Source organism: Lotus japonicus, chromosome 1 (genome assembly GCF_012489685.1).
Source record: "Lotus japonicus ecotype B-129 chromosome 1, LjGifu_v1.2".
Classification (NCBI taxonomy): Eukaryota; Viridiplantae; Streptophyta; class Magnoliopsida; order Fabales; family Fabaceae; genus Lotus; species Lotus japonicus.
Genome location: NC_080041.1, coordinates 3,200,994 through 3,225,419, shown reverse-complemented (window position 1 = coordinate 3,225,419; position 24,426 = coordinate 3,200,994). Strand labels below are relative to the sequence as shown.

Sequence of the window (24,426 nt, the reverse complement as noted above, 5' to 3'; positions counted from 1 at the left end):
ATCCAAACCCACCCACACATCTTGTGATATTAATTTATACCTCTCATTTTCATATTTATATATATAATTTCATATGTTTTTCAAACTAATAACATACATCTAGGGCTGATCCCGACATTTTGGAGGCCCTGAGTAAATAATAAAAATTGACCCCCAATAATTTTTTTAAAGAACATTATCTATTTAAATTGTAAATAGCATCAACAACTTAAAAAATATGTGACTAACATAAACAAAACGTCATATTCTAGTCAATATTATCCAAAAAAAAAAATTAACTACTTAATTTTTTTTTTGGAAAAGTTTAATGGAAATTTTTTTGGGACCCCTTCTTTTTGGAGGCCCCGAGCTGTGGGTCTGCCTGTACAGGCCCAGGGCTGGCCCTGCCACATCTTTGATAACATCATTGCTTAAAGTTTTCAACTTAATAAAAGCCGATTATATCCTCAAAAACATCCATTCATTTCCCCTAAAGAATTTGTGTAAATGGTCCTAAGAAAACTTTGGAAAAATTACTCTATTTCTAGGTGGACCAATAATATTTAAGATAAATGAGTTAGAAAATCTACTTATTCCACCTAGAATTAGAGTAATTTAATTGAAATTTGTTCTTGGGTCATTTAGACAACCACTTCTCAAAATAAAAGATCAATCATGATAGTATAATATAACCTTCACCAATTTTATTTTTTGAAGCTTTTAAAATATACTAACACTTCTTAAAAGAAAGCCTCCACCAAAGAAATGTATTTTTTGTCTATCCCATGAAACTTGTGGGTCTACTCTTGTTATATATTATACCTACAATTATAGTGGATGGAATGGAATCTTTGACATTATACTATGATGCAACAGGTTCCATTCAAAGACCAAATAAAAATCTAGCGCAGCCAAAAGATATTGGAAGAGAATCATACATGTTTGGAAATCATTCTAGAATTGATACTACAACCAAAATCAATTCGGGGTATAAGCCTATAGGTAGCTTCTGAATGTCAAAATTGATTCAGAAGAAAAAACAAGCTGATACAAACATACTATCAAGGTGTAAAAAGATTTGCATCAAATCAAATTCTAAATAATTGACATCCATAAACATAACAAATATACCATTTATCATCCATAGGAACAGATACATGTTATTCAGCTAGGTGAAAGGACCCAAACATACATCCAAGCACTAACTATAGACAACAACCTTGAATACATCTTAATAGGCACAACATAGGAAACTGTTACCATAGATGGTACTTATTTCAACTGTGACATAATTCAGAAGTTCTTTTAATACCGCAGAATCACTGCATTTGTTACTGCAGAACAACACATTCTAGTGAACCAGCCACCACAGAAGGGTGTGTGTTTGAGTTGACTGCTACATCTTCTGGAAGACAATGAACATTGACATCTAAAGCAATGGCTTCAAAAACAAAAGCGTTCACTTCTTGAAACCTCTCTGCAGAGAGTGAAACCTCTGCAAGAAGCTTCCAAGCATTGGCTTCAGATGCCTCATCATAATCCTTTTGCCTCTTTAAAACCATATGTCCACTAATTTCCCACACAGCAGGGTTCACTTGGGTGTCAAGCAGCTCAGCATTCACTTCTCCAAGAGCTTGTTTCTCTGCATAACACTGTAAATCTATTTGATGAGTACCCATGCAGTTAACGGAAGTGAATTTGGAAAACTAATCTAGCATGTTTGGATCAGCTTATTTTTAGTCAATTCTGCGGATAAGCTCGAGAGAGTAATTTAAGCAGCAGGGGGATAAAATCAATTGTGATATTTTATAACTTATTTCACAACATTAACTATAGAATCATCACTTTTCCCATAAACGTATCCAAACATAAATCATTTTACTTTCAATCAACTCTCATAATTAATTTTACCAATATCAATTCTATCCAAAATCAATTCTGATTATCCAAAATCAATTCTGATTTTGATCCAACAAGCATAAAAGCTACTCACATAAGTTTCTTCCCATGATTGATTTTGCCTTTAGAATCAATTGTAAATGAATATCCAAACCTGCACGAAGTTAAATGAGTTTGGGATCATTTACCTGAGGTAACAGAAACACTTGCCTTCCACAGTCAGAAATCAGAACATTGTAAGGTACGTTGTTGTTTTGAAGGGAGATGCAAGCATCAGAAACAATGTTTGATAAATCTTCCAAAGTATCACCACCCTCAAAGACAAGGCCTCTAACCGGATACTTCAACAATTCAGATATCTTCACACCACCATTTAAGCTTGCAATTTTCTTAGTAGGAGCCTTCTCAATGGGAAAGGGCAGAGCCAAATAATAAGCCTGAAAATATCATAAACAACAAATTAAAATCTTATAACAAAGTAATTAACCGTCAAATTTCTTAGAATTCGGGCAGCCTAACTCTACTCCAAAAGCTAGCTCAGGGTGAGGGAAGTACCTGGAAGTGGAGATGGTTAATAGTTGCAAAAGCTCCCAAGCTGTTGTAACCAAGTCGGAAATATGGGTTATTAGCTTCTGCTGCCATATGAAGTGCAACCAAGAAGCTCTCGCGGTCAATCCTTTGAGGCAAACACTCAAAAATGCGCGGAATCAGCAAAACATGCCCATACTCAATAGGACTAACCTGTTAAAAATAATCAAACACGAAACACCCTCAGATAAAACACCTTTAGCCTAATGAACCAGCAAATGCAAAATTTGAACAAAAGGCAAGAGTCGTACATTGATAGCAACAAAGCTGGGAGAATTGTCAACATCAATTGGAGCATTTGGAAAGAACTGGACTTCACCATCATCACTAGCTTCAAATTGAAAGAGGACCTCCTCCTGCCCAACTTTAGTGAAGTTGAATTTGGTTTCATCAAAGGGCTGGAGGACCTTATCAACTCGGAATTCAGTTGGCCTCTTCTTGAGGTGACGACCCTCGTTAAGCTGAGCAACGAAACCATATTCACCAGGAATCACCTATACCAAAAAATTACCACAAAAACACATGAAACTAAACTCATATAGACATATACCGTATCCATGAATTAGGATCCTTTGATGTCACACAATAGTGTCATGTGAAACTTTGCGTCTATCTCTTTCTTCATAAATATAGGTTACCAACTATTTAATAGGTATGAAGAGAGAGATACACTACAGATGAGAGGATTCTGATTCCATATCCATGCATCCCCAAAAGAATACTAACACCATACATAGACAGGGGAAAAAAGGAAAACGAATCAAAGAATCAAACCTTGGTTTCACAGGCCGTAACATCATAGCGAAAAAGTCCTCTCTGCATGCGATCTTCCCACTGCAATCAAAAGGTAAACAACCATTAACACAAAACATAACAATAAAACTTGAGAAACAAAAAATTGTTCAACTTCCTCCATCATCAAAATTCCATAAGTACCTCCCCAAGAATAAGCGATTCCAGAAAGGCCACAGGAGGCTCCCCAGATTCATGGAGGTCCAAATCCTTTTCAGTAACCTTGTTGATCTTTTTGAAAGCATACAAAGGTAGCTTTGCACCTGTTAAGAAAACAAATAGTAAATTTTAGATTAAACAAAACCAAAATTACATGCATGCTAACCACAAAAATCACAAACATAATAAAAAATTAACATAGAAATCAATTGGTCTAATTAGTACCTTGAATGCAGCAACTTTTGAGGCAGTTTCTACCACAACCCCCAGCAGCCTCCTCTTTTTGATAATTGGAAACAACAGTAGGAACCCTCTTAATTTTCAACATCATTTTCACCAAACTAAACAACAAACACCTTGTTCAACTTGATCTTAGTAAAAATCTCTTTGAGAATCCTAACCTTAATAGCTTACACTGACAAAAGACTAATCTAGCAAACTACAACAGAGAAGAAGAAGAAGAAAGCACCAGCACCACCACCAGCAAGGAAGAGAAGGTCAGAGGGGCTACCACCTTCTGAAGGCGAAGCACCACGGCCACCGTGCGGCGCAGGATTGGTGGCAGTAGTAGTCACACAACCACCCTTACGTCGAACAGTTCGGCCATGAAAGAGAATCCGAGAATCTCTGAGAATAGCCGTGATGTCTACAATGCGTCAAACCGGGTTTTAACCCAAACCCAGATAAAAAAATCTGATTTTTTTTCTTCCACTTTCTTCTTGTTTACGAACCTGGAAACTTGGCTTTGCAAAACTTGAAATCGCAAGCGACCCAGCATGCAAAATGGAGGAAAGTTTCAAGCTTTGGAGGGTTTTTGTGATGGGGTGGTTGGTGGGGATTAGAGGAAGAGATTGGGTTGGTTATATAGATAAGGAAGAGGAAGATGAAATGTGGTTGTGAATTTGTACTAGGAGTGAGGAAGGAAGGGTGGTTAACGAATGGTGAGGAAGGAAACAGAGTAGACGAGAGAAGAGACAATTATCGAAAGAGAGTGGTGGTGGTGCTTTCACACATGGTGAGTTCTTTGCTTTCTTCTCACTTTTCTATGATTTGGCTGCGAGGGACCGGACCACACTAACGAACCGGTACAAGACTCGAAATGAGATAAGTGACCGAAAGTTAGTTTAAGTGATAAGAGTTAGGAGAGATAAGAGATTGGAAGGGTGAAGAGTCCATGATTCGAATAACTAATTTACTAACATTGCTAACGACTAACATCGGAAAAAAACTGGAAATGAGAAAAACTTTTGTTTGTTTTGTTGGAAAATAGGAAAATAGCATTTTGATTTCTTAATTTTTATTATACATGTGGAAACAACAGCAAGGGGAAAAAACTAAGCTAAAACGTTACGACACGAAGATGCAATAATACTAGAAGGAGGCAGTCTCCAAATTCAAAGAGAAGATCTTGCCATTGCTAAGATGGTCACCTTCCAATCCTAGCGCATCAACAACCAAGTTTTGCTCCATGAAAATAGCTAAGATGGTTACCTTCCAATCCTAGCCCATCATTGCTCAAACTCGAGTGATATTTCCCGATCTTAGAATGTATCCACCTCCATATATGGTGCCCGTAGTAACGCGAACGACATCTCTGTAGTATGACAAACAAAGCACTCCGAGCTGTGTCCCAAGTCGCAAGTGTGTTGCAACCTCTTTTCATCTGCAAGAAGCTCTGCGTGAAATGCCCTCCCAGGACTTTAACTAAAAAATTTCTCAAGAGCCAATTCTCAGGTCTATCTCAAATTACATCCCCCATGCACATGTGGTTTACAACATCGTTCCAACTCTCATTCACGTTAACTACGACCACATGACGAAAATTACGTATTGTGACAGTTCCATTTTTTTTAGGTATAAACCTCGTCATAAATTTTATTGTTTTACCAATGATTTTGACTGTCGGTATACTTCCTACGATCAAAACCTTCAGTAACTTATCGACGACTTTAATCACCAAATTATTTTTTCATCGACACTAATGATAATTACTTATTCTTACTTCTCCGTCTCCGAGTCATCCTCGTCGCAAGTACAAAAGGAAAAGCTACATAAGCAACTTGATCAATACCACCATCATCCATCACGGCTAACTTCGCAACTTGTGCTTTCAGGCTTTTATATTGTTAACTCGCTTGTGGATCTCCTCATTAGGTTGGATCTTTTACTGCTTCATCAACTGCTTATAATTATATTGATCTTAATAATTATAAGAAAAAAATTATTTCATATAAATAAAAAACGATTTAGAAAATGAATCAAGGTAATTTATTAAAATAATAAAAAGTCCTAAGATTTTGATAGAAATATAATGATGAATCAATAGGACAATATTGGTGGTACATATATTATATGTAACTGAAAATGTTGTCAACATTCTGCCCATGGACCATATAGTACGAGACAACTCCTTTTAAACTTGCAAAAGAAGAAAAGAAAGGAACAATGCGTTAACATGAATACACGTAAATCGACTCTCACACACTCGTATATTTTGTATCTACCACAAAATATAAATTTTTCTGTGGACTTGAAATCTCCTAGTGTTTGTCTATTTTGAATTTTGATGACAAATGAGTGGCAACCTATAGCGCAGGGAAGAAGCTCTGCACTTTCTTTATCTCTTGCATCAAACAGAAAATTCCAGCCCATGAAATTTCCTCTTTAATTGAATTAAATGGCCATCAAAATATCCTTTCAAGGTGGGCCCGGGTCCACCAACACAATCCAACTGTCATCAAAATATACCATGATTGAATTCAGTTTTAGTTGTTCTATAATCACTTATTCTACAAAGCTACTCATGTTTAGATCAACTTTTTTGTTCTTCCAGTAAAAGAGTTTAGAGTACGTACCTTTGAGTTTAAGTACCTCTAATCTTAGTGGCGCGGATGTAGATTGAATACACGATGGTGTGAGAAACATCCTCAGCAGAGTACGATAAGGTGTACTTATAAAAAAACACTCTAACGCTCAAGTCAACTTTTAAATCAGAGATAGAGAAACTCAAAGTCGATCTTAAAAGAGTATTCATTGAGTAAAGTGAATGACGTTCTAAACGATCAAACATGATTTTATAAAATAAGTCTGATATGAAGTATACTGAAGCACTCAACCTAATAACTTCTGAGTCAATGGCTAGACTGGACAACCCTTATGTTATTAGTTCTGTCAGCTCTGTTTTGGTCAACTTACTATTAGACGAGATAAATCTCGTTTTAACAATCCTGAACGACCAACATAACATTCACTTTGGTATGAAACCTCTATGTCATCTAGAACAATATTAGATCTTATGACCATTTATACAAGTTGTAACATTTTCTGATACTTAGAAAGTTACTTAAATAAATTTTCTAGCATTCACTTAAAACTTATTTCATAATCAATTTTTTTCTTGGCTAAAAAGCACTTTTGGCCCCCTGATGTTTCAAGTTTGTGCAAATTCTGCCCCTATTCTATTTTTGTCGATGTTTCTACCTCTCATGTTTTCAAACAGTGCACCGTCTACCCTTCCGTGTCAGTCTAGACATTAAAAAACTAACGGAATGAGCTGATTTGACTTTTTTTTTTTATATTTTTTGGACCTGCAATGTGGAAATTATAAGTGAAATTGGAAAAAGGGGCATGAGAGATTCAAACTCAAGACCTTTAAGTAGCAAAACATGCATTTAACCAGTTCAGTTACATACATAATTGATATATACATCAAATTAAACAAATTTAATTTATATCATTTCCTTGATCATCATCAACTTCATATACTTCTATTCATCTCTCTAATCCACTCAGGAACATCTCCTGAGAAAACCTGACTGACGGAGGGGTAGACAGTGCACTGTTTGAAAACATAAGGGGTAGAAACGTCGACAAAAATAGAGTAGGGGCAGAATTTGCACAAAGTTAAAACATAAGGGTCAAAAATGTACTCCCTCCGTCCCTAATTATAAGCTAACATTGATACTTTTTTTGTGTCACTAAATATAAGCTAACCTTGCAAAAGTTAATATTTCTTTCCATATTCACCCTTGCATTTATTGGTAGTGGAGCACCATCATTAGTAGTACAATGATGAAAAAGTGTTATCATAAATAGGGGTAAACATAGAAAGTTGTACATTTTTTTTGAAAACCAATGCATCAATTAAGGCTTTCTTAATAAGTGTGATTTTTACAACTTTAGTTTATAATTAGGGACGGAGGGAGTATTTTTTAGCCTTTTTTCTTTAAATACGAAAACCTACTGAGTTTTCAATAACACTTAATTTCACACACTCAATTCCACGTGAATGTGCACCAAGAAAGAAAAAAAAAAAACAAAGTTGGAATCTACCACGTGAGGTCCTACCTTTTTTTTTGAACGTGAGGTCCTACCTAATTTTTTTTTTTTGTAACTGAGGTCCTACCTAATTACAAGGCATGTTTTGAATAATCCTCTTAAAACATTCCCTTTGCTAATAATAATATTTTTGTAGAAATAAAATTATATAAGTTTAAGTAAAAAGTGCATTAATTTTGACGTATATGTAGTTAGTGTCAGATTTATGTTATTATTGGACAATATGTCAATATGCAATCATATCATTATGTTTGTGATGATTAAACAAAAATATATATTTTATGTAAGATATTGAAATTATTTTTTATGTCTCTCCATCATACCTCAAATTTTGTTCACGAGCTAATACTTTTAAATTATTTTTTTAAGCTAGCCATCATTTGATTATATGTGAAAAAAATTATTTCATATATCACAAGTTATCATCGAGAACATGATATTTTTTTCTCTTTTAAAACTTGAACTTATGCAAGCTAAATTTTTATATTCAGAAAGTGCAAAAAAAAAATATACTTCCCGATCCGTAAGCTAAAATTGATATTCTTAAATTTCAAATTTCAGATAATTGAACCGTGCACTTAGTTTTTTTTTTTTACATCAGAAGATAACCATGTACTTAGTTTAACATCCATTGTATAATATTTAAATGGATATTCAAAAATACTATTCTTTGAGTTGTTCACATCAGTTTGGAAAACCGAAAACTGTAGATACATGTTACTTTTAATTAATGAATGATTTTCAAAATAATCAAACTTGTCTTCTGATCATTACTCCCTCCGTTCCTGATCTTTTGTTGTTTTAACTTTTGACCTAAATTTCAAAATTTTTGTTGTTTTACAAACCCAATGCATTTTTTCTTAATTTTTTCCATGTATACCCTCATTTATTATTATATCTCTCACCAACCACCTCTTATTTTTACCAATCAAAATCATAACAAGTTTCTTAACCAATAACTATCACTCTCTCTCTTCACTCTATCTCAACATTAAATAGGGGTGTTTATGTCAACAAATTTATCAATAATTGCACTCTTAAACAATGTGCATAACCTTAAACAACAAAATATCAGGAACGGAGGGAGTACCATTGTAGGATTCAATTCGTTTACCAATAAACCAACACTTATTAATAAATACAATAATAGATTTACCAAGAAATTATTGCACACCTTGGAAAAGTGGTATATCTGAAAAGCTATAGTGCAAGATTCCGAATCTTGGGAGGGATCATTCCTAAGTTTATTTAACTGAGGGACCGAGACAAAGACAAGCACTTTTATTCCCACCAATTAATATCAACAACACTTTGAAATTTAGTTTATGTGGTACCACGTAAAAGTACTTTTTATCTTCTACCATACTATTAAACCATGCACAACAAAAGAATATTATAAATTATTACTATTGATTAAATCTTGATGGAGGAGCATATTGTCGTTCTTTTTTTACGTTAAAACTCAGGGTCGAGTTCTTCATAAGAAGAGGAGTCTGATGCAGGAGCAGACTAATTAGAAATTTATTATTTTTAGTATTTTTAAATACATTTAGGATCTATTCTATTTTTAATTAAGTTAGGATCTTTTAGGATATTATTTATTTTATGTTAGGAACTTATTTATTTTCAATTAGAAGGAACTTATTAATAATATCTTAAAAGATCCTAATTGAAAATAAATAAGTTCTTAAAAAAAAGTATCTTAAATGATCCTAACTTAATTAAAAATAAAATAGATTCTAAATGTATTTAAAAATACTAAAAATAATAAACATCTAATTAATCTGCTCCTACATCAGACTCTCTTCTTGTGAAGAACTCGACCCCGAGTTCTAACGTAACAAAAAAAGGACGACCTCTATACATGTGACATTAAGAATGTCTGGGTCGAATACCCAAATATGTGTAGAATTGTCTGATGTCCGCATAAATGCGTCATAACCAAGTGCATCTGATGTCTTTACATTACCCTCTTCTTCCAAAGAACTTGACCATGAGTTCTCTTCTAAATAAAGGGCTTCAACATGCAAACCAACCAAACGAACAACAACATTTCTACAACTCTGAACTTTTTTTTATCATCTCCTTCAACAAATATTCCATGAGCACCATCACTATCTTTAATCAATCCTAACCTCTCCAGTTTCTCCAAAATCACTTTGTGAGCTTTTGGATTACAGAGAATAATTGCGTTCCTTCAGGAAGCGGAGTTGAGGATTTGATTTCACATGTAAGATACTCTGAGGACTTCATATGGCCAAAGTTTTCATCTTTTGTGGAATTAACACTAAAACCCTATAAAATAAACTGGAATCCACCAGAGAAGAAGAGAAAACTCTTGAATTTTATTATTAATAAAAAAACTGAATATGTTATGTCTTACAAGTGCTTAAATAGGGAAAAAAAAATATCATAACAGAAAAATAAATAATATCCTAAAAGAAAAATAAATAAGTTCCTAACAAAAAATAAATAATATCCTAAAAGATCCTAACTTAATTAAAAATAGAATAGATCCTAAATGTATTTAAAGATACTAAAAATAATAAATTTCTAATTAATCTCATGCATCAAATCTTATACCACGAGCTCTTCATTCTTCAAGATTTCATCATTCATTGTATATCATTAACATCAAACACATCATTAAGCAAATTCAGATTTCACCATTCCCATTAAATATCCAATCAAAGCACAAAATATTGCTCGTTGCCACTGTCAACAGGTATAATCAATGTGTACAGCAATGCACACACCTTTAATCATATGAATTATAAATATGTAATGATTTTCTTAAACATGAAAGTTTGTGAAATTGTAACGCATCTCATTCCAAAAGTACAAAGCTTTGGTGAAAGGACTCACATTTGCATAACCCTTAGCCGCATTCCAATACACCCTCCGATTACATATATAAGCAAAAACACTTTTTTAGGTTCATTCATTTAATTAATGTATCTAGTCATTAAAACAACTAGATACATTCATTAAATGAATGAACATAAAAAGTGTTTTTTTGCTTATATATGTGACCGGAGGATGTATAAGACATCAAATTCAGACAAATGTCAAACACCTTTTGTGGGTGTTCAAGGTCGGAATCACTTGATTATCAGGGGTGGCAATACGGGCTAGCTAAGCTTGGCTCACTCAAAGCCTATTACAAATAGGATGGGTTGAGATGACGCCCCATTAATGAGTAGCCCGGAAAAAGTATTGAAAGCACTATGATTAACAGGACGCACTCAGGGTCTCAATTTCTAACGTTGCTGTGCTAGGGTTACAACCGTTTTTGGGTATTCTTCTCCCCTTTGGGGGGTCCTTTTCCTCCATTAGGGAGGCCATGTTTTCTTTAGTTCTTAGTTTGTTTCCCACAAAAGGTGGGTTTCTTCTCACAATAGGTGAGTTTCTACCACTTTAGGTGGTTTATTTACCCAAATAAGTGGGTTTTTTTTGTTTTCTCCTTTGCTTCTTCCACCCCCACCATCCTCCCACCGCCATTGTGTTTCACCTCAAACCACCTTCCCACCGTTCAGAGGTAGATCTAAGAACGCACCACCAGCAGCTGTCCTGAGCTTCACTACCACCTCCTTGTCCTCATCTTGCTGCCTACTCCAGCTTTGTGTTCTGTGCTTCCTCATGAACAGATCTATGGCCTTTCCCGGATCTTGTTGTCGGCAGTAACCCACCGACCTCCGCCACCAACCATCACCAGAACCACCACCTCTCCTTGGTCCATCTCAGGTTTGTTACAGTGGTGACTCGTGCAACGATCTGCTCTCCTCCGTCGTCTCCTCTGCCGCCTCTTCCGCCTCCACCTCTGCCGCCACCTTCCATGGTGGATGCCTCTGTTTGCGACTTGACTGCATCTGAGGCCTGTATGGAATCTGCAGGAGTCTCTGTCATCCAAGTTCCCAGAGATGCTTTTTGTCCCCATTTGTGTTATTGAAGCCGTGATGGTCTTCCTTGTTTATTGCACAGGTTACAACTCCGACAGAGCCGATCGAGTTGTTTATGGGAGTGTTGTTCAAAATGTTATGATCTTGTTCGCTCATAAGTCACTTAGTATCTTTGGTTTTGGTTTCTGGGGGGCAATTGTTGGGCTTATAGGGTTTTGCATCATGTTTTTAGGCTGATTTAGTCAGTTAGAGTGTGCATGCTTGTTCTTTCAGTTTCTCATGTGTATGTGCATTGTGAATAGCACTCATAGAGATTTATTCTCACATGTTGTAAGTGTCGTTTGGTAACCCTATGGGCTTTTATTCTATACATCTTTGACCAAAAAAAAAAAAAACACTATGATTACAAGTGTGAGACAAAGCTATTCCTTTGGTTCATGTTTTTTTTTTTTTGTCTACCAGAATTGATTTCATAATTATTTTAATCACACAAATCACTCAAACCAACCCATTTATGATCTGGTTGGATCAATTCAGATTCTAAATTGAAAAGACGTGAAACTCAGACCAACCCAACCAATCCCCTTTTGTTCTGTTTGTATTGTTTTTTCGTCAAAACTCAATCCAAACCGACTCGTGAGCACCCCTACTCTTAGCTAACCGACTGCAAACAGAAAACTGAGAGGGCTTTTTAATGGTCAATAACTAAAACTACGATGAGTAACATCCAGTTTTCTCTAGGTTCAAAAAAATAAAAAATAAAAATATCCAGTTTACATTTATAGTTTTCTTACACACCCTAGTTGATCTAACTTCTAAATCTGGAGAACAGGCAAAAAATCTAAGCCTCAATTCTGAAAACGTGAAAACTCCTGACTCCAAATTAACTTACGAAAACATATAAGTAACAAAACTGAAAGAACAAGAGCATAATTAAGTTCAAAATCAGCAGCTACAATACAAAATGAAGTCATAGCTGGAATCCTTGAAGATGCAGGATCTCTTCAACTTTTTTTTAACTCTGAGCTTCATCTAATCTCTTTCTCCGTTGTTTAAGAAGCTCAGTCTGATCTTGCTTGCGTTTATTAGATATCTGATTGACAGATTTTCAATTAGTAAATGAAGTTGAAAAGAAAAAAACAACACAAATAAGAGCATTCCTAGGAATTAAAGAACTCAAGTCTCCATAAGAAGGATAAAAAGAGCTTACCTGCATTGCTTCCAATAGCTTCCTCTTCTTACGTGACATCATAAGTTTACCCATGTCAGCAGTATCATCGACATTTTCTTGAACCTTGGTAGCTGGTTCTACAGTCTTCTCCCCTCCAGAAGTTTCTTTTTCAACATTAGAACCTGCTGAAGTATGTGTCACACCCTTGAGTTCTTTCTTCAAATCATCATGGTATTGCTGCTCCAGAATCATCATCTGCAATGTAACCATCCAAATGTTAGATCTAACATAGGAAGATCCCCACAACTCATTCCGACAATAATGATGCAATGTTCTTCTCACAATATGCATACCTTCTGCTTTCTCTTGGCTGCTTCATTAGCCTCCACTCGGTCGATCATACCTTCTGCCAGAAGATTTTGAGGATCTTCCAGATCTTCTTTTCCAATACCTGGGAGCGGAAGGACTTCCTTTTCAGCAGCAGCTTGTAATTGTTTAATAATCTTTGCATAGTCAGGAACATATGCTCCTTCATCATAGTTAACAAAAGGTGACAGGTGCGGTGGAGGAATCCTATTGGCAAAAGAAACATTTTAAGGAAAGTTAACGTTAGAATCAGATAGGCTTTCTTTAATATACATACACTTTTTTCTATAATGTTGTTTAATACACACGCACATTCTAATAATGTTTTTTTATAAATTGATAGAAATCAATTTTCTAATTTAACACAATTTTAACAGTAAAGAAAGTCTGTTTATATTGTAATATATCTGTTTTAGCATGCTTAATTATTATAGTTTTTCTTTACAGCATCACTCTGTAAGATATGGTTCAAATAATAAATGTATGACGCTGCATATTGACATGCTTGTAAATTCATCTCCTAGATAAGACAGAAAAATTGCAACCAGAAATAGGACTTGGTTCTTTCGTGAGCAGTTCAGTTTAAGGAAAAAATAGTGGCATAGTTAATATTAAAATCAAGAGTGTATTTCAACAAATCCATATTTATGTATATGGATGTTTATCAACCATTGAAGAGATGAAAGGAGCGAAAACCCTTAAAATTAAAATTAACTACTTATCATAATTTCTAGCTTCTGGGAAAAGTTTAACTGTGAAGCTTCAAAGTAACTACCCATTATCTATTAGGTTGGGGGGCTTATGTTTCTTTCTTTTTTTCAGATTTAGATAATTACACTTTTAAATCGCAACAAATTCATCAAACAAAATGAAGAGATGAAAGAATATGTAGAACTGTGACCCCAGAAAGATATCATGATCCCTAGTAGAAAACATTAATTTGTTTTAAATAACACATTCCTACCAAGATCACTACAATCAATAAGAATCCTAAAGACCCTAAAATAATAGGCATAGAAAATGCAATTCCAATTACCCAAGAATAAAGGCACAAGAAAATGAAAATATGAAGAAAGTCCACATTTTGGAAGATAGAAACTGTAAACTACCACAATCAACACCAAATAGGTGGTAGAAGGTTCATTCTAATGGACTTATAGATATTGGGCTTTATGCACTTTATCATTTATTATCTATAGTTTATCAATATAAGTTTAATGTCCAAACTTTTATTAGGTGTCAACTTCTAGAATATTCTCTTTATTAGGATGATGACACTTGTTGGTTATCTAGAGAATTATGTTTAGCTATAAATTGTATCTTTTACTCTTGAATGGATAACAAGAAAATTGATCAAGTATTTTATTTCTATCCTTTTCTTATCCTTTTCTTAGTTTAGATTTTAGGGTTCTAATGTTCTTGCTTGATAGGAATTAACTTCCTACCAAATTGGTGCTTTCATTCTGATCTCTTGCTTCCCACACGGTTACATCCAGTGATGTTTTCTCCAGATCTTGCACCGTTTCACTCAGAAGTGCTTCATAATGAAGGTTTTTCTGAGCAACATTCTACTGATTCTGGGTTCTCATATCCAGTTGCCTACCAGCACAACAAGCCACCTTCAATCCCACCACAACCCCCACCGTATCCCCATTACCAAACCTCTTCCTACACCCAATCTGCCACACACTATTCCTACAACCCCAAACCATTTTCCCTTCCCCACGTATCACAAAACAGTACCCACTTCCAACCATACCACTACACCCATCCAAACCCAAACTTTGAATATGCTTCACCTTTCCCACCCTATTACTCACACTACCCCCAACCGGTTATAGACACTTACCCCCAGATTCACCAGTACAACCCACAACCTAAGCCACACTATTACCCAAACCATAACCCACAAATTTCACGAGTTCAAACGCACAGGTTCACGGGTAGCTGTGAACTTCCCTCATTCGATGGAGAAAACCCAAGTTCTTGGCTATTGGATGCTGGACTCTTCTTCCTTCAAAATCCTTACCCATGGGAAACCCGTTTGCAGTTGCTTGCCCAGTGCATGAGAGGACACGCTTCCACTTGGTTTCAGATAGTGCATGATCAGATTGATTCCTGGGAGAAATTTAGGGATGACTTCAAGTGGCAATTTATAACAAACGGTGTTGTCTACAACAGTGGAAACAACCGATCAAAGAAATCTAACGCAAAGCCATTTACAAATTTGTTCCAATACGCAAACGTGGTTCCAACTTCAAGCAGAACTGAAAACTCTTACAAATCTGGGTTTCAAACCACATCAGAGGTTGCATTTTCCACCACATCTGAGCAAGCTATTCCTCAGCGTGTTGATCTTTGCAATGAGACTCTACAGGCACCTGGTTCTCTCTCTGAATCTGTGGACATTTCCCAAGATGAACCTCAAGTTAAATCTGCAATAGTTACATCCCCAGATTTGGTTATGGAGAAGTCTACAGTTATCTCTACTCAAACCCTTACACAGGTTCTTTCTATACCTTCCCCGATTAGGTCTGCTACTATTTTTCCTATATTGGATACTGTTTCACAAACTGCACCCCAACTGCTTGATATAATGCATGAGAAAGAATCTGAAAAGAAAATTGTTGCTGCCTATACTGACGGGTCGTTTATGCAACTATACATTACTACAATTCCTGCCTCATGGCCTTTGTGTCAAGATAAACAGTTGTTTAGACGGACATTTGACCCTGGAATAAATGCTGCTTCCATTTTACCCTATGGTGACTACTCTAAATGCCAGGCTCCTGACCTGTTCACAGCTAACCACGAATTCAATTGTTTGTCTCTATCACAACTCTACCATGTATTCAAGTTGGGACCAACATCCCATGCATCATTTACAGCAGGACGCACCCTCCGGGGGAGACATTCTGCACTGATGCTGGCATTGACCTGTCTGATTTCAGCAATTACTTCCACAAAAACGACATGTTTTATCAGCCAGAGCATGGTACATTCAGAAACCTCATGTAAAGGCCAGTGGTATTATTATGAGAGTCCTCACTATTTGAGCCTGTTGATATTGGTTATTACACCTTTAACTAGTAGCATACCTAAGTGTGATATTGGTGACTTGTTTTCATGCATGTTGCTTTTACCTGGTCAATCCACTCCTCCATGGCATGTTAATCGATCTCTTCCGGAATCACAAGTCCATTTTGGCCTCACCATATTCAATGATCGTTTGGCTACTCGAGAGTTAATCTACTATGTTCTTATGGCTGCTGAGTTGAATCTATGGGTTCTCTACCATGTGTCAAAGGACTCATCATCTAGTGATTGTATCAGTGCCTTTAAAGTAGGATCCCTGGTTCTCATATTGGTTCCCTTTTCCACTTTCTGCCATTGGTCATACCTACAAAAAGAAACCAAGGGCTTCATCACGCGGCATAGCATTTGCCAGCTCAAAGAAAAAAATGACATAAAGCAAAGAAAGTTTCAGCAGTACTTCCCTTGTAAAGCCTTCTCTCATGTGTTCCCTGTTGAATCAGCCACCAGAGTTTGTAGTGTCCTTGCAATACTAATTGAACCAGTATATTTTGGTACTAAGCTAAAGAAGGTTGTGTGGAGGGAGCTTCTTTCTGAGGGGCCCTTAATTTCCAATTCAGGGACTAAGCTGCTGCTTTCTCACTACAAGAGTAAAATTGCTTTTACAAATGAGAGAGGTGCCTATGCTGTTGTGGGTCAAGAAAGCTTACCAGTGGCCTGGAAGACTAAGTTTAGTCAGTCTGGAGAAATTCTTAGAAGTGAACATATTATTAGCTCTCATCAAGCCAAGTGCTTAACTCGATTGAATAAGCCAATGAGGTCCACCAATAAGGAGAGTGTTTTGACTGATTGGGTGAGAAACTCAGAACCCTTCTCAACTAAGTTTTATATCATTTCGAAAACCACCAATTCCAAAGAAGTGTCTCTTGCAGCTGTCGTAGCCAAGGTCCCATCCAAAGCTACATTGGAACTCATATTCGGGCTCTCCCAACTAGCTTCACACTACTTTTTGGGGAATTCAAAATTTGCACTATTAATTGTTACTTTTGTGCTTCTTCAAGGACCTAACAATCTACAAGGTGTGTCATTTTCCCCACCATTGGCTTCTTTTCAAGTGGACCCAGGACCCATGGTTTTTGGCTCCCTGTCAAGTTGTATTCACGTGGAAAGACAAGCCTTGCATAACACTATGTCCACATGGCGTCCAAAGAAACTTGCTCCCCATGTCCAACATTCTGTCAATTTGGTCTTGCTTATATTGGGCTGGTCTTATGAGACTCCCCTAAGGCCACCACTTGAATTGTCTCTCCCACAAGGCAACACACTCCCCACTGAATTTCCTTGTGCTTTGGACAAAAACTCTATGCCGTGGGATTGCCAAGTTACACCCACTCAGCTTCCTTGGCAAGTTGCACACCCTGTGACGTTCAACTTCTTTCACTTTAATTTGTGGCCGTTTGATCCTGGCGTGGAAGCCAGCCATATGTCCCATATCCAATTTACCAAGGCAGGAGCTGCTCCAATTGCACAGGAACGTTTCAAGTGCCTGCATGCTCATAAAGTAGTTGACATTCCCTACCTAGTTTGGCTTCCTTATGGCTTTAAAGGTATTGGATATTATTTATTTGGGCCACACCATGTTGAATCCATTACATGGCTACTCACCATGTATACCACTGGATATTCACGTGGACATTGGATTTGGAAGATGCTGGACCACCATTTTCTTGTTTCTTTAAGCCGTAGCTATTTTACAAACAGTGGTGATCCTATATTGGGCTCCAGCCAAGTTCACAGCTCTTTACTCTCTTGGATCCTTCTCATTGCTTGGATAGCTCAATTGGTTTGTTTTCTCTTGGGTCAGCCCATTTGGACCATCCTTTTTTTTCAACCCATCCTTGAGGACAAGGATGCTCTTCCAGCGGATGGTAATGGTAGAAGGTTCATTCTAATGGACTTATAGATATTGGGCTTTATGCACTTTATCATTTATTATCTATAGTTTATCAATATAAGTTTAATGTCCAAACTTTTATTAGGTGTCAACTTCTAGAATATTCTCTTTATTAGGATGATGACACTTGTTGGTTATCTAGAGAATTATGTTTAGCTATAAATTGTATCTTTTACTCTTGAATGGATAACAAGAAAATTGATCAAGTATTTTATTTCTATCCTTTTCTTATCCTTTTCTTAGTTTAGATTTTAGGGTTCTAATGTTCTTGCTTGATAGGAATTAACTTCCTACCAATAGGTCATAATGATACAACAGAGATAAGAAATCTTTGAAGAAACATAAACAATTGGAATTTACCTTCCCACCATATACTTTTCTGTTGGCAAAGTAACTCTCGCATTCACAGAGTCATATACCCACTGTGGTTGAACATATTCCCTAGAGAGGAACCTATGACCTTGCGCTTCCCTATCGACAATCTAAACATATGAAAGCATTAGCTTAGTGAATCTAAAAGGAAGGCGTAAAAAGTTACGTCATCTAGAAGACAGTATGCTTAATCACAAACCTGATGAGTAATGCTCTGGTCAGATTCTCCAAAAGGTGCCCCCTTTCCTTCCCATGAAACTGTACCTCCAAAAGCTGGAATAACAAAAAGCAAGGATTCCCTGGGTACCTGAATAATTAGACCAAGACGTCGCAAGTAACGTCAAAACATACAACCCTGAGAATAATCAGGTTAAAAAGATATAGCATAAAAAAATCTAATAAAATCTGTTGTGCTATAAGCACATGACATGCATCATCCGGCATCAATTTTTTTACAATACAGTACAAATCTCATAAATTAACAAGCTGAAAACTTTTGAAAAAAAAGTAATCTATTTTAACTTTGCCACAGTACTTGACAAACAGCTTCTTGGTTTACCACCAACACAAGGTGATTCACTTTTGGATAATCTTTTTTCTTTACGGATACAAACAAGTTTACAGGGAGAGGTTTCCCCACTCTAAGATGGCATGCCATAAGCCTCAGCAAACACTTACATTACTATCAACATATAACCTACCAATGAGAGTCCACTAGTAAGAAATGAAACCAAGGCAATGTTGTGGGCAGTATTCAATCTTAAGAGTTATGGTTGACCCAACTGGGATTAGCATCTTTATGAGAACCCTGAATAATTATCTGATAGAATCTGGCTTAATTATACTTTTTTTTGGTACAAACAAGTTTATGGGAAGAGGAAGTTGCCCAATTATAATATCGTGGCATTCCCAATGATAGGATCTAGCTAAATTCTCTTTTTTTGGGTACAAACAAGTTTATGGGAAGAGGAGGTTGCCCAATTATAATATTGTGGCATGCCATAAGCCTCAAAAACGAGTTACATTTGTAAGTACATATAACCAACCAATAAAGAGTCCAGTAGTAAGAAATTAAACCAAGACCTTGGGGGCATTCAATGGGAATGGGTCAGATTGACTGCTTGATGACAGTTACTTGTAGAAAATAATTGATGGTAGATCTGTTTTAGGGATATATATCTCTAGTTTTAGGGAGAATAGGATTGTTGTTGATGTTAGTATATTTTGGACATAGAACATTCTCTGTAGGAGAGACTTTAGTCTTTGGGACAGCAACTAAATTGTTGTATGTATGTTATCTGCGTTCTGTTTAATACATATTTCATCAGTTAACTTCAGGTGTTCTATCAGCATTATTCAATCTTAACAGTTGTTGTTGACCCAACATTGATTGGCATCTTTAATAGAATCATGAATAATTATCTAATAGAATCTAGCCAAAATTTAAAAAGGTAGGCAGCCGCTCAAGTACTAATACGAATTTTAGCATGACAATATATACCACCCAACTGGATTATAAAGTGATTCAAATAACTATGTTATCAGCTTTAAGTTTACTTCTTTAAGAGATTTAGCCAATAACTAGCATCACTAATCCATATATTGACTCTTTTACTTTCTTAAATTTAAATAAAAATGACACTTGGCACATGCTTTGTGCTCGAATGCCAACTATTGACGGACACAATAAATTTAATTAATATTGTGCTTGTTAAGACTATCAAAATTTCTTACCTCTCTACTCAAGAAGAATTTCATATTTTTAAAGAGATTTTTACATTCTCTTGTATCTTGGTCCTCTTCAACTTCTTCACCTGCGACTTTGTCAACAAGTTGCATTAGTGCACCAGGTTCATTAGAAGGAAGTTGATGCTGAAGTTGAGCAAGTCTTAGTTCAGAATGTTCTTTTTCAGTTACAGCCCTATTTTGCTTGGATTCCACTTGTTCAGATCCAGCTAAAAGAGAAGCTTCAGAATTCAATACAGAGGGTTTGGGATCAGCATTGGCATATCTTGACAGTGCATATAGATCTGCATGATTTGAAAAGAAAATTGGTCAGCATAAGCATAAACATATAATATTAGTAGCAATTCAATTTTTTAAAAGTTCAATTTAAGTTGAGTAAATGGTACCTGCAGCCAAAGCTTCCAACTGAGGATCGAGTATGGGTGGGTACTTCAAATTTATAGAATGATAGAGCCGGAAATTAACAAAACTGAGAAGAGGCTGCGGCAATTCATTACAGAAGTTTAACAAATCAGTAAAAAAAAACTGACTAAAACAATTAGGAGATGTATGTTAGTTTGGTTAACTAAATTGGGTTTATACATGACCCTGACACAACAGTTGAACACTTGAACACTTGAACTTATTCAATACAAAATGATTAAAATATTTGGATTAATAGTCCTATTAATTGAGATGTATATCAATGGGTTAACAGAATGACAATACTAAATAGAAACATGAATACAAAACTGACCTCATATAACTGCAGAAAACTTAGCATGGTAACGATGTCAACATCATCAGGCACGACCTGCTGAAGTGAATGAGGACTTAACCATGTTATCGTCTGACCCTCAACCTCTGCCTGCACAAGCAATATAATCAATCCATAATCCATATTCATAACATGTACAATTTTAGATTAAAACATTACAAATGCCATAATTGATACCTGGTAGTATATTCCTTTCACAGATACAAAGGTTTTTCTTAACTTGTGCATGCGAGATATGAATGCTTGCCATTCATGCGCCAATCTAGCATAAAGGTAAGTAGTACGTATAAATAGTGATGAAGATATAATAGCATAAAAATTTGCACTTTTTGCATATGAAAATACCAATGAGACTTTGATATAATAGCATAAAAATTTGCACTTTTCCCTACAGTCGGAATGATAGAACCCCAAGGCCTGAATTCTTTCTTATATTAATCCAAAGACGTTCATATTCATACCTGCGGCATTTGTGGACACGTTCTACTTCAATTTTTGTTCTCTCTGATGCAGGTAATGCTGCAAAAAGATGCACCATTGTAAGACAGTCATCCAATTCTCCAAGTGCATCCACAAATCTTGGGTACCTGTAATTCAAAGAAAAATGAAATAAATTGCAAATTCATCACAACAAGCTACAAGACATAAATTGAGATAAACAGAAACAAAAAAACGAACCTCTGGCGAATAATCCTGTCTACTTTGGGTTTGGGGGTTTTGTCCCGCAGCCTATTTGCACGTTCAATGTTTTGCTTGGCCTCTGCTTTCTTTATTTTTTTCTCATGTACCCTTATAGCTCTGTGTATTTCCAGCAAAGGTTCATGATGAAGAAAGCTAACATCCTTGACATGGTAATAAGTGTGATGATTTCCTTTGAACTTCTTCTTCGGCTCCCGGGGAGTTACACCTTTCAAAATGCATAGCTTCCTAGAAATTGTAAAAGCCAATATAAGAATCAAAGTCTTGTTCACATTTTACCACATTATCTTCTCTCTTTTTTTCATACTCACACTAAAGATATCCAATTTCCAAATGATATCATATCAGCAATGATAGAAAACATAAATGATTTTTACATATAGTACCTGAAAAGTGGTAGAGTGATTTGAAGCTGCTTCAGTGCTTGTGACCTGGTGACGAATTTAGCAGCATTTCCCTCCTTTTTCTTCCCCTGCCATACAATAATAACAACAACAACAACAACAATGATTAACTGAGTGAACTCGTTAAACGCATTAGCAGCAACAGAAATATAAAAAATTCCAACTTTTCTCATACCCAACAAAATTAAAAGATGGGTATGAACCAAAAATACAAAACTAACATCCATCAATTCAAATACCAAGAGAAACGAATAAGGTCACTGATTGTGAAAACCGACATAGATTTTGTAGCAAATTCACAAAGCAACGAGAACGGGGAACAAAACAAGAGGGTTTGAGGTACAAACCGCGGGTCTGTAGTGCTTCACCATTGTTGGAGTTGTGAGCGGAGGCGAGTTATAACAGCAGACTGTTACAACGGTTTAGGTTTGGGCTTTTCTTTTCACTTTTCTTCTATTTTCTCACTTTCTTGAAACATTTTAGGCTTAATTATCTTTTTAGTCGCTCACGTCTTGACTCTTGAGTAATGTATTTATAGCCTACAGTTGTGAGACACGATCAGCGCACTAAACGGTAGGAGGCTGACCAAAGAGTTTTCTCTATTTGCAAGAGTTGGGATTCGAACCCCCAACTACTTGCTGAGTTCCTTGATGACTTTTATATTTGTTTGTTAATTAATTTAAATTGTTAATTGTTATTAATATTTATCAAATAAATTTAAAATTGTTGTAGTTTGTTAGGGAAACAATTGCATGTGTGTTCTCTATGAATGTTTTTAAATTGCACTCACCAAGACATTCTCATCTCCAACCCATATGTCACCTAGCTTTTAGCGTATCAGCTATCCTTCGGGACATTACGAAGTCTGACTTGTTTACCTCTAGACCAACCCTATTTTAAAATAGTAGGGATTTATAATTTAAAATTTCCAAATTGAAGTGTAGGTGACCTTTTTTTTGTCATTATCCAACCAGCTTAGATTAGGCTGGCCCAATTTAGAGGGGAATATAGTGTCGAAATCATATGAGCCCAATTTTACCCTCTGTTTGGTCAAAACCCCAAAATTAGCCTGAACGGGTCAAAAACTCACTGCGGATGAGGGCCAAGGCCCAAGAGGCAGAAGAGTTCAAAGAGAGTTTACCTTCTTCCCCTTAAGATATGAGTATTTTTTTTTTGGTATTCAAAAAAAAGGAGGATGAGTATTTTTTTTACATTCGGAAGTAGGGGTGTGAATAGGCCAGACCGTTCGTAGGGGGCCTATGGCCTAGCCTACCATAGGCACAGGCCAAATTGGTAAGTAGGCAAGGCTTAGGCTTTTTGAAAAGCCTATTTAGTTAAAAAGGCTTGGCTCAAATCATTCAAAAAGCCTTATAGGCTAGCCTATTTAAGTAAAAATGATTAGTATTTTTCTGGTACATTGTAAATGTGATTAGTATAAATATATTTTACTATTGATGATGTCTATATATTAGAAATTTATCATAATATCTTCATATTATATACTTATTGACATTTATATAAGCAAATTGACTTATATAATGACTCAAAGTTATAAGTCTATTTAGAAATAGATATATAACATATTTAAATACCTTAATATGAAATGTGATTTTATACTGACTCTCCGACTCTAAGAAACCAATATTATCTCTCGTTTTGTTTCATCTCTACCTAATAGCTTATAATATTGTGAGTCTAACTGTTGAAAAATTTATTTTAGTATAATTTAACCCGTTAGTTTTTAAGTTTGAAAGCTTTTGTACAAATAAGTTTGTTAGCAAACGTAAAACTCTTGTTGTGAAACAAACCTTTAAATAGGCTATCAGGCCAGGCCAGACTTCTGAGAAGGTTAGGCCAGGCTCGAAAAAAATCTTTGACATGCCATATGCCAAGCTAGACCTATTTACGCAAAGCCTACATAGGCCCAGCCTATTCCCACCCTTATTCGGAAGATAAAGCAAGCAGCTAATCTAAAGAATCATGGTACAACGAATTAACCAAGCTAGCCGGAGGATGCCTCTAGACTTTCTTTTCCCAACTCTCCTGAGAAGTTTGTTGTGCCAAAGCATCCGTCCTGTGATCTTGCTTTCTAGAGACATAAACAAGAGCCACTGTCCAGGCCCGATCCATCATATCTCTGATTCGCATGATCATATCTCTGGCTCAGTATGTGGATATGTCATCTCGGCGCTTATTTAGTGTATATTCATAAGTTAATTTGAAAATTTTATTAAAATAAGTTGAAAATAAGTTCAAAAGCGATTATAGGT

General features: G+C 35.9%; 2 protein-coding genes across 2 annotated transcripts; both read right to left on the bottom strand.

The window, feature by feature from the left end:
* Positions 1 to 1,072: 1,072 nt before the first annotated feature.
* LOC130733092 (GDP-L-galactose phosphorylase 1-like) lies at positions 1,073 to 4,432 on the bottom strand. Its single transcript, XM_057585164.1, has 7 exons — positions 3,643 to 4,432; positions 3,403 to 3,521; positions 3,241 to 3,300; positions 2,718 to 2,960; positions 2,434 to 2,619; positions 2,067 to 2,315; positions 1,073 to 1,631 (listed from the first exon to the last, which is right to left on the bottom strand). Exons 1-7 carry the CDS (start codon positions 3,746 to 3,748, stop codon positions 1,311 to 1,313), a joined length of 1,284 nt encoding a protein of 427 aa, XP_057441147.1. The 5' UTR covers positions 3,749 to 4,432; the 3' UTR covers positions 1,073 to 1,310.
* Positions 4,433 to 12,352: 7,920 nt separating this feature from the next.
* Positions 12,353 to 22,657, bottom strand: LOC130733091 (pescadillo homolog). The gene is made up of 13 exons (XM_057585163.1): positions 22,504 to 22,657; positions 22,139 to 22,224; positions 21,732 to 21,980; positions 21,515 to 21,640; positions 21,231 to 21,315; positions 21,033 to 21,143; positions 20,683 to 20,776; positions 20,285 to 20,580; positions 18,750 to 18,857; positions 18,539 to 18,660; positions 13,179 to 13,398; positions 12,865 to 13,080; positions 12,353 to 12,747 (listed from the first exon to the last, which is right to left on the bottom strand). The coding sequence occupies exons 1-13, from the start codon at positions 22,525 to 22,527 to the stop codon at positions 12,670 to 12,672; spliced, it is 1,815 nt and encodes a 604-aa protein (XP_057441146.1). The 5' UTR covers positions 22,528 to 22,657; the 3' UTR covers positions 12,353 to 12,669.
* Between the last annotated feature and the right edge of the window lie 1,769 nt (positions 22,658 to 24,426).